The sequence below is a fragment of the Macrobrachium rosenbergii genome, chromosome 6 (assembly GCF_040412425.1).
Source record: "Macrobrachium rosenbergii isolate ZJJX-2024 chromosome 6, ASM4041242v1, whole genome shotgun sequence".
Classification (NCBI taxonomy): Eukaryota; Metazoa; Arthropoda; class Malacostraca; order Decapoda; family Palaemonidae; genus Macrobrachium; species Macrobrachium rosenbergii.
Window position 1 is genome coordinate 51,596,317 of NC_089746.1, and position 10,936 is coordinate 51,607,252.

The 10,936-nt window shown below is 37.1% G+C and overlaps 1 protein-coding gene across 2 annotated transcripts in view; it reads right to left on the reverse strand.

Annotated features, from left to right (window-relative positions):
• Window positions 1–5,441, reverse strand: part of LOC136839553 (uncharacterized) — a 35,225-nt gene extending 29,784 nt beyond the window's left edge. For both annotated transcript variants that reach the window (XR_010853379.1, XM_067105795.1), the window contains exons 1-3: window positions 5,317–5,441; window positions 2,060–2,238; window positions 1,196–1,381 (exon numbers count right to left, since the gene is read on the reverse strand). Coding sequence is in view for 1 of the 2 variants with exons in the window: in XM_067105795.1 (XP_066961896.1) it covers window positions 1,196–1,381; window positions 2,060–2,182 (309 nt within the window). In the remaining variant the exon portion in view is untranslated. The remainder of the gene's footprint in view (window positions 1–1,195; window positions 1,382–2,059; window positions 2,239–5,316) is intronic.
• Between the last annotated feature and the right edge of the window lie 5,495 nt (window positions 5,442–10,936).

Here is a 10,936-nt window from a genome sequence, read left to right on the forward strand (position 1 = left end):
ACCTTATTTTGAAAACGTACATGGGCCCGCCAGAGAGGGAATTATCCCTGTGGAGGGCTGTACATAAAACCCAAACAAAGTGAAACAAAGTGAAGCCAACCATAACACTGTCACTGATAAAGCAAATAAATCTGTTCTCAGTTCACCGCGTCTCAGACACCTTGACTCTACCTCCCTTCATCTGAACCACCGATATATGGCTTCGACAATGCTTGCTTTACTGTGGCTCTTCTGGAATATCTCTTTGATGGTGGCTTTGGACAGCTCTCTAAGGTCTCACTTATCAGGAATGCTTATGCTCTCGTTCATTTTCATTCTCTTTATGACTGGTACGGACCCCGCCACTTACTTGACAATTCCTGTTTCCTTATTCCATCAGTTACCGATGAAAATTAACCAAGTGAATTAAATACTTTGATGATAAAACACTAACTCAGATATATCCTTCGTGAAGTATTGTCAAAACATCTTTTACGTGTCTGTCAGAACTCTGTATAAACAGCACATATCTTTATTCACTAGAAAAGTAACTATGTAAAAGTGAATTACAACTTATTATAATGGTAGCATATGACAAGATAGACCATTGGTCTGACAATCAACAAGGATAAAAATCAGCGAGCCTTAACAGTGATTTCAGAGGTATCCCCTAGAGCTCCCTGTTTAATGCACTATGACTTAGCTAATTCCTAACAGTGAACTACCGAACACGTTCCTATTAGCCCTGTTAACTATTCCCTCTTGCCAATAATTCTTTCATTATCTGCTTCCAGTATCATTGCAAAGACTTGGATATTATGCAACTGGAAACATATTAAAATAAGAGTTGGAACTGGAATATAGAATTTGGGCCAATGGCCAGGGGCTGGGACCTATGAGATCATTCAGCGAGTCAAGGGAAACGGACAGTAGAAAAAAAAAAGATGTAACAGGAGAAAAACTTCACAGATGGCGGTACAGTAAAATGAATGAAAAGGTTGCAGTTAGGGGCCGAATGGACGCCGCAAAGACCCATAAGTAATGCATACAATGCACCACGCGAGGTGCACTGACGTCACTACCTCCCTTTGAGGATATATTAGAATGGACTAGAGCGTCAACCGTTAACAACACTGGGCCATCCCAGTGATCTATTGTTTCCAAACAGAAACGTCCTAAGTGTCTGTATTCAACGGCCAGAAACACATCCTTTTACCTCGTCAGTTGGTTTGGTGATGATGGGCGCCACCTTGACCACGTTGTCTAACACCTGGCACGCCAACCCGTCCACGTGGTTAGCTATGGGGGTGGCGAGAGGAATTATGGCTCCAGTAGCCGTCACCGTCCTCATAATTCCCGCCTCTGCCAGTCGCAGTGCAACACCAACGTAAGGCTGCTGCTCCTGTGTTGTAACATGGTAATTGTATAGAACGTGCACGAAATGGTTAGCCCAAGAACTAAGGAGCAACTCTTTAGATCTTGGAGTCAACTTATGTCTAAATTATAAATAAAAAAATAAGTCACTGGGTGCCAGTGGAAATTACTAGATACAAGTTTGATCTGTTGCGCCAAAAGATTTCAAAGCTTACATTTAATCAAGTTGACAATGCTAAAACACGATTGCTATGATTATAAGCTAAAAAGGCAAAATTATACGAATAATGATGGCAACGCTGGCAAAGATAACATTATTACTTTCTTCCGTGAGTATAGCTGATAAAAAACTAATAAAAAATGCATAAGAAAAAGTATCCTTTCGTTTCCAAATTCACCCAAGTTTATATGTTTGTCACATGAACATTTCAATAAACGAACTATACGAAATATACGAAATATTCTAGTTAGCAAATTTTGGTGTATCAAAGTGACAAGCGAATTTTTTTCTTATATCTTTTTTTCATCTAATTGATATTAAAAAATTAATGCCACTTCCCACAAAATTATTGTTGGCAAGCAAATACAGTACAACATGATTGTTCAGGAAAATAAGGCAAATACGAGAAATGACCTTGTCTTTGCTATACTTTATCGGTACAACTTATTTACATTCAATAAATACATACTGGTGTCATAGCCGTACCTTAGTGACACGGTACATGGCGGCAGCCTGATCGACGGCAGGAAGGGCCATGACCCGTGTCACGAAAGATCGGTGCGTCTCCACAACGCCCTCCGGACTCAGGCATTGACTGTCAGGAGCCATGATGAAGTGAGACTAGCGCAGAAGAAGCCTGTCAGTTCGTCTTAAGTATTTCACACCTGTGAAACAAAAGAACACTTCCGTAGTTAAACGCTCCAGTCAAGAGTAAATCAGGCAAATGTGCTTACATTTTAAGACGTTTCTTTGTTCTACCTGGCTACGTTTTCTTAAAAAAACATTCAGTGAAGTTGAGCGGGTATTTCCCAGACGCTATATCAAAGATATCTGGATGCAGATGGGAAAATAAATTTCTGTCGGTATATAGCGCAGGTTCGGTTGAAACAAGAAATGGGAGGGAGTGGGGAGTGTGGGAGAGAAGCAATATATCACGCCTCACGAAAGTGAGGATTATAAGTTTGGGAAGCAGAAAAGAAAGTATCCAAGGCCATATCAGGGACCATCACGAAGCCCTCCAAAGAAGGTCTCGATCATCATTCACACACACACACACACACACACACACACACACAGATTGCAAACTTTTAATCATTTAATTTCTTGGAACTCAGTTGCTTGACTTTTGATTATTCAATTTCTTGGCTCTAGTCATCGTGTTATTACTAAGAGCTGGCTTCTTTTTTTATACTCTATAGAAAAAAATTGTTTTCGACAGGTGGTTACCATGCGGCAGCTCATTAACAAAAAATACTCTGAAATTAATATTATTCTGATTGAAACCTTTGTACCATGTTAGACAAGAAATGCAAGAACATTGTGCAAGGACTAACATTTATTTTCATACTTAAGGAGATGAATTCAGAACATCTCATGCTCTCTTTTCTTTTTGCTTTCTTCTTTTCTTTAAATCTTCAGCTGAAAACCTTTATGGACAGTCAACAGATAATAAACTCAAGAGGCCTTTAAAGCGAAATCAGCCTAGAGAGAGAGAGAGAGAGAGAGAGAGAGAGAGAGAGAGAGAGAGAGAGAGAGAGAGAGAGAGAGAGAGAGAGAGATAAGAAAATGTGATAAATAAATAATTATAAGAAGATTTAAGATAAAACCGATATACCTGAAATTCAGAAGTCAGCAGGGAAGGGAATGTGTTTACTCCTCGCATAAATATTTGTTATTTTTTCGTATGGAAATCTATCAAACTTGGTAAATAAATTCTTGCGGGTACTGATAAAAAAAAAGGATGCATCTAAGTTGTGTGAACTTGCAAACATTTCCTCTCCAAGTGCCAAGAAGAAAATATGTAAACTCACTAGTAGTAAAGAGTGTTTATGAAACTGGCTTTTTTTTTTTTTTCAAAAGATGTTACTGTCAGTTTTTTCTACATACTGTATATAAGATTTATGAATGTAATCAAGTAAGGTAAAAGAATGCTTAAAAGGTAGGTGTTATTGACTGTGATTCGTCACAGATTTTGATAAATATTTTTATTTTTAGTTCAAATTCTTTCTAGTATCAAAAAACATTTCATGCTCTTCGATGATAGTAACTGAGGCAACGCCAACTTGCTGAAACCGATCATCAATCCATCTCACGAGAGGTGAATCAAGAAGTTTCTGCAAGTAAAGTACTAAACGCCATTTACTAGAGTTTAATGAATGTTTATTTTTTTCTCTCGACAGCTTCATATTTTGGATACGAAAACACTTACGAATCACTGAAAATGATCAAGACAAACTTGTATCCTCAAGAAAATATAAAGTCCAACCCATTATGATGGAAGTCTCTCATAGCCCGGATATCCTATAACGTAGGGTTTCCACGAAATTTGATGACGACGAATGAAATCACTTCCTTGGTATTTCGCAAAAATCTTTCTAGCGAATTTTTTGTGTAACATTTTTTTTCACGAGTTTCTACTTTCCATCAGATAACTTTTAAATAACTTCTAATAGGATATTACAATTGACTGATTCACGTATTCGACTGTGTAAATTGTAATAACACTCTTATTACATAACATGATCCGCGTTACACAATAAGTTCTGCTTACATCACAAAGTTCGGCGTTTCACAATATTTGCCAATATTGCACAAAAAGGACTTCTGGCCTTCTTGGAATCATTACAAGTTCACGTGATAATACCTCAGGCAAGACCTCGCTCAATGTCACCAAGGGTTTCTTTCTGCTATGCTTAGCTCGGGTGTTCCTCATCTCAAAAATGCTTTTGATTTTGCTGCTCTGCATGTGCTTACAAGACTATAAAAAAGTTATTTTCAATGATATAAATATTCAAGAAACAGCAGTGTTAAAAACGCCTTTAAACTGACGAAATCTAGACATCTTAACTGACATCAAACGGTGTCTGTTTGGCGGAACACTCGAGAACCGATAAGCCTAACAGAGGCTAAATATTTTTTTCCTTTCGAGGTAGGGTCAGGATTCGTGTCGTTGCCTGCTTCAGTCTCACTTGTCGCACAAACCTGGGCTACATAAAGATATAAGATTATCTCCAGTACTAAACTAGCTCAAGTTACTGGAACATTTTGCTTGTCGATTATACAAAACCTAGTACAACATTCCCACATCTGGCTGCAGTTACCAACTGTATTTAGTTGATTTCCTACATGCGTAACACTCCGGCACATCACTGACGCAATTTAATCCTTAAAGTTCTGAAATTAATATATATATATATATATATATATATATATATATATATATGTATATATATTATATGTATATGTGTATGTGTGTGTATTTGTGTGTGTGTGTGTGTGTGTGTAATAAACCTACATTTTATGCTTAAACTTTGTTGGCCATAATCTGCATATCGGGAACTACTGAACAGGCCCTTAACAGTGTGAGGTTATTGTTGTAAGATAAACACCATACCTGTAAAAGTAAGCAGAACGCAAATAAGTAACACCAATCGCATTTAAATAGCGTTCTAATATTACCCGGAACTGTGGTCATATTCTGCCAGTCACTGGGAGATATTTGAGAAGAGCTCCTTGCCTGCAAATTCGGTATCAGATGTCCAACTCTAGAGAACGAATAATAACACGTTGCTACTACAGTAGTTTCGGAGCACTGCTTTACATATCTGTTAACAAGACGCGCGATATATGTACAGTATATATATAATTTAAACTCCCCTTCTTCCAAGGAAAAAAGTGCAAGTCGAAGGATGAGCAGCTAATAGTCACGTGCCCTCTTTGATTACACCGCGGTTAACACGTACCTTCGGAGATGTGTTTGATGACCTCACCACGAGGAGTGCCGGCCGTCAACTGTCATTGCCTGATGGTTGTAGACCCAGCGCACCTTTCCTGAGTTGCCACATATATAATTTCGATTTTTTCGGGGACCGGTTTGCCTATTCATGTGAATGTTATACATAGTTTCTGAGTGCATTATTTTTTTCCTGAGAATGAGCCGACTAAAGATGTAATCAGTCTGATTCCAAGCAGTTGTTCTTCGAGAGTAACTTTGGTCCCTCACGTGCTAGTGACAGTCACTCATTCATCCATACAAAGACCACACATAATTACTAATTAATTTCGCGGTGAGCTGAGAATATTATATTAACAAATAAAATAAACAGTCACAATCTTATGCAATGTCTGTTCTCGATCCGAAGGACACGAGAATCAAATTCCAACACTAAAATTTTGAGTGTAAATATTTGTGAATATGCTGTAGGATTCAACACACACACACACACGCACACACACAGAGGGAGAAAGAGGGAGAGATACAAACAGGGTTGTATACTGTAGTGTTCTTTTCCACTTCTTGCATGTTGCTTCTTAGATCTTGCCGCCCTTGCTTGAAATCCGTGGAATGACGTCGTGACCATTTTCGTATCTGGCCATGAAATAAGTCGTCTCAGCTTAAACTTCAGCTGAAGCCTAAGTATATTTGCTGTGCATCTAGGCTTACCTATTTGTTTTGTAGCAAGGTGAAGAAACCTTTCTTCGAGGCTTACATGTTTCGGCTTAAGATCATCCGTTACGTGAGGCAAAACATCGTGCAAGAAAAGAATGCTGTAGTAAGCACTCCAAACTATATATTACTAGATAGTCATATATATATATATATATATATATATATATATATATATATATATATATATATACACATATATATATGTATGTGTATGTGAGTGTGTGTGTGTGTGTGTAAGTGCATTTACAATATCTGTATTTTTTATTCATGCTGTGACAGTTAGAACGCTTCCCTCATCAAGAAGTTTTTAGGCGATGCCCATTAAATCCAGTTATGCCTCTGTTGGCATAAGTACCGATTAGGTATACCTCACAGTTAGAAGATGCCGAACAGGGTCACAACCAGGATGAAATCTCTCTCTCCATTTAGTACCGAGCTCGGTATTGACCGAGGCCTCCATGTCAATAATTATCATTACTCTTTTAAGTGTGTGTTCTTAATTAAAAGGTGAAAATCTGAACAAGACGAGGTTAAACAAGTTTGACAGCTAAGGCGTAGACCAGTGGAAATGGATAAAAGTAAATAGATGGCTGCTGCAAAGGACATCCGTACCATCTGAAGCGTTTATCAGACAAGGTACACTGTGAGTGGCATTTCCAAAATGAGTGTTAAAATGATAAAAAAAGGAGGTTATTGTGGACTAGATAATGCACCCATTTAAATTAATTGAAGAACTGTGTGATTTTGCCCCATAAATATTCAAACACTTGTTAGGAAAGAGAAAGATGAATACATACAAAAGAGGAGGAGGAAGAGGAGGAGAAAGTGAGGAGGAGGAAGCGAATGCACGTAATAAATGAGACATAATGACCCTAGAAGAAACCATACATGAGAAACGGGGAAACGTTTGGAAACATCCACAAGACCCCCATTACTTCGCGCATCTTCCTAGGGGTGACTACAAATAGTAACAGAATGGGAGTATATCCAGATTATCGGCTGATGAGGAAGTAGTCTTAACTTACCTTAAGGCTTAACCAATGTTAGTTACTTGCTTTTACCTACGCCATAGCATTTCGGGTCTCATGTGACCCACTGGGTTAGGTACCGGAGTCCCCTCTTCTACATAGACCTATCCGCAGACATGGCCTTACCTTATAAAGGTGTTTAACTTAGGAAGTGAAGACGGAATTCCGTCTGTACAGCTACGGAACTTCACCACTAGAAGAATATACACTAATTTTTTTTTTTTTACACTTCTCCAACCAAAGAGACCAGGGGTGCTAATGAATTACTTCCTTTTCCCAGAAACCTCCACATCGCCTTCCCTCCCATAAGAAAAGAACAAGTGAATGAGTTGTAATATTTCTTACCGAAAATATCAATCATTTACACACACACACACACACACACATACTGTATATATATATGTGTACGTGTGTGTACGCGCGCGTTTCTGTGTGAAAGAGAGTATGTGAAGCACGTCAAGTCTGTGCTTACATAGCAAACTCAAAAAATCCTAGCGGTTATTTTTCGATATATCACAGCGTGTTTCCTTATTCATGCATGCACACACACACACATATATATATATATATATATATATATATATATATATATATATATATATATATATATATATATATATATATATATACAGTATATAAAGTTGAAGACATTTACGTTAAGGATGATAAAAATATTACTCGAGTACTCATCTTTATTTTTTTCTTCTATGGGGGCGAGGGGATGGAGACGGGGAGGTTTTCAGAAAGATATGTATAATTTTCCTTATATCAAACAAGAAAACACCACCTCAGAAATTGAAAAAGCGTTGTATTTTCTACAGCTGCACTTGAACAGTTTATAGGCTACTGCTGGTAATAAAGCTACTGTACAACTACGACAACAGGAGAGAGAGGGGTGGGGGAGAGAGCTCTGCGCTGTTATAGGTGGCACTTTCAGGCTTTCATTTCCCCATCATGGTCCTCTGGTGTTTCTATTTTGAAAAACTGTCCTCGAAATTACCTAGGTTATTAAAGTTCAAAGTCTACCGAATACTATAAATAACAAAGAATATCAATATGAGCAATAAAAAACCTTACTGACATATCATTAGAATGATGGGAACAGAAATTAAAGAAAACAGAGAGGGGGGGGGGGGGATAGAATTCTGAGGCTTATGGGAGAAAGGGTGAAACCGCCTCTTAACGATATCCAGGATGACCAACTTCGCCACAGTAAACTTGTTGAGTAACTGCACCTGGTTAAGAACTTATCAAAAGATACAAACAGCTGCCTCGCTAGATGTAGAAGCTTCCTTACTTTATGAATAAGATACAGCTAACGACTAAGTCATAAAAGTTTACCTGCCTGATGAAATGCCTCTTCGATAGTGGCTTTTTTTTTTTTTAAAGGGTAGAATTTCCTTTCCTTTCCTAAAATGCCAATCTAATGGTACTGCCAAAGTTCTCCTTTGACTGTCCTCTCTAACGATGTCATGGAGAAGACAAAGTGGCAAGAACGCTTAAGTTTTGTAAGTAAAAAAACGTTGACATAAGGGATGGTTTGGGTGCCGAAGGAAAGAAAAAGGGGAGCGCCTTATTACCTAACCACTTTAATTTAGGCGAGATGGAGCCATTCAGTCTCTCCCAAAACTTTGTGCATGTGGGAAGTGGAAAATAGGCTCCAGGCAAGAAGTGGTGTTGGTAGAATTTTATGCATAATTATGAGGCAACTTCTCCAATAGGGTGTAACCAGCTTTGTTCTTCGGTAAAACGATTATATATTCCTATGTCAGGTCTACACTTGGCCCTTTTTCAGTTCATAGAGGTGTTTCGTGAGTCTACATCCCCTTACCTAATCTGAAGATTCCATATTTTTGTCAGTTAAAATCACATCCATTATTTCCTTGTCAAAATTATGCAACAGCTCGCTCTAGCCACTGATCAGTTTTGTTCCAGCAATTTCCTGCCGTTCCCTCCACGCTTCATTCTATCTCGAGAGGATGCTAGGTGATTATGCAATTTAAATTGTTAGGAAACGTCCTTACGTTATCTAAGGTTGTTACGCAAGAGTCGAGAGGTCAAGAGTCAAGTATCCTCAAGTCTAACGTATAGCCAAATGCGTCAAAGGAAGATGAGGCGACTGCTTACTGTATCCATGGGGAAAATGGCTCTCTTTGTACGGGTTCCTGGTTATGGATATGGCTAAAGATAACAAATGCTTAAAAGAAAATAGGATTAAGAGATCGGCATGACCATACGTAGCCTATAGGCTCTCCTCACGTGCGTGCAACCTGTTTTTGTTGTGATGTCCGAAATATTTGCAACTAAGATTTTACTTTTTTTTTTCTTTTGATGAAATTCAAGGAATCATTAGATCTTAAAAAAATAAGTTTTCATGATTTGACTGGCTTAGGAAATTTGCACCTTAATCTGCTTTGTTGAATAATCTGAAAGCAAGCAACATCGTGATATTTCCCATGATCTGGAACAAATATGTTCAATTTACAAAGAGAAATTCTCCTCCGAGTTAAGACTCTTGGAAGTATGGCATAATCTTGTAAACTGCAAAGGATGTCCGAGTTTATGAAACAAGTTACAAGCGCTATGTCTATGTAAGAGAGATGCTGACTCAGGCATGGAGAGGAATATGTGATAAGTCAAAATGTTTAAGTTGAAAAGTAGTCAGGAGAAGGCTTTTGAATGAATATATATACAGTATATATATATATATATATATATATATATATATATATATATACATATATATATATATATATATATATATATATATATATATATATATATATATATATATATTATATATATATATATATATATATAGTTTGTATTATTCATGAGGCTTTTCTATTTTTCACTTAAAAATTTTTGACTTATCACATATTCCTCTCCATGCCTAAACGGAAATATGTGATAAGTCAAAATGTTTTCAGGTGAAAAATAGTCAGGAGGAGCCTTATGAATACAGTATATATATACATGGTATATATATATATACTGTATATATATATATATATATATATATATATATATATATATATATATATATATATATATATATATATATATATATATATATATATATATATATATATACACACACAGAGAGAGAGAGAGAGAGAGAGAGAGAGAGAGCACTACATACGGTGGAACAAAAGAATGCGCAAGAATCTTGGTTTTAGTGACAATAGCTAAAATAAAGGGGCATATAACTTTAATGCTTACAAAGGTCATTAGAGGTAGCTCTTCAGGTAAGAAACAGCAGTCTAGGATGAAATCAAGTACTGGATAAATCAAGGAGAGGCAAAGGACATAAAGAAAGATTAACAAGATTCTTAATTTTCTCTTGTAAATCTTAGCAAACCAGCTATGGCACCAAGCAATCCTACGTGATTTTTTACTTAGGTACACAGGACATTACTTGTTTGCCCAGTTCTAACTAAAATCTATTAGAACCAGCATTGATACAGGTAACAAAGGAAGGTGACAATTTAAACCTAGGACTATACTGTCTTGACTTCATTCAGCTCAAGACGTTTGAAGGACTTGAAAAGAGAAGCTACAGGATCTCCATAATCCTTAATATTTTCATTTGTCTCTCCTTGTTACACCCAATATGTAAGTAATCTTGGGTAGTTGTTCCTCGTCTATTAGTTGCCCCAAATGTAACGAACTATGCATTAAAATGGCCGTCTATCCACTTAATCTAAATTGTTGTTTGTAAAACTGAGTCTGCTTTCAATACTTTTGTTCCATTGGTTTAATACTGGACATTTACTAAAATGTTTAAATATCCTGTAAGTGTTGTAGATGAGAGGGTAATCAGATTCCCATGGGTCACAAGTGTGGGACCCATTTGAAGACGGGATAACATTACTTCAATGTGAC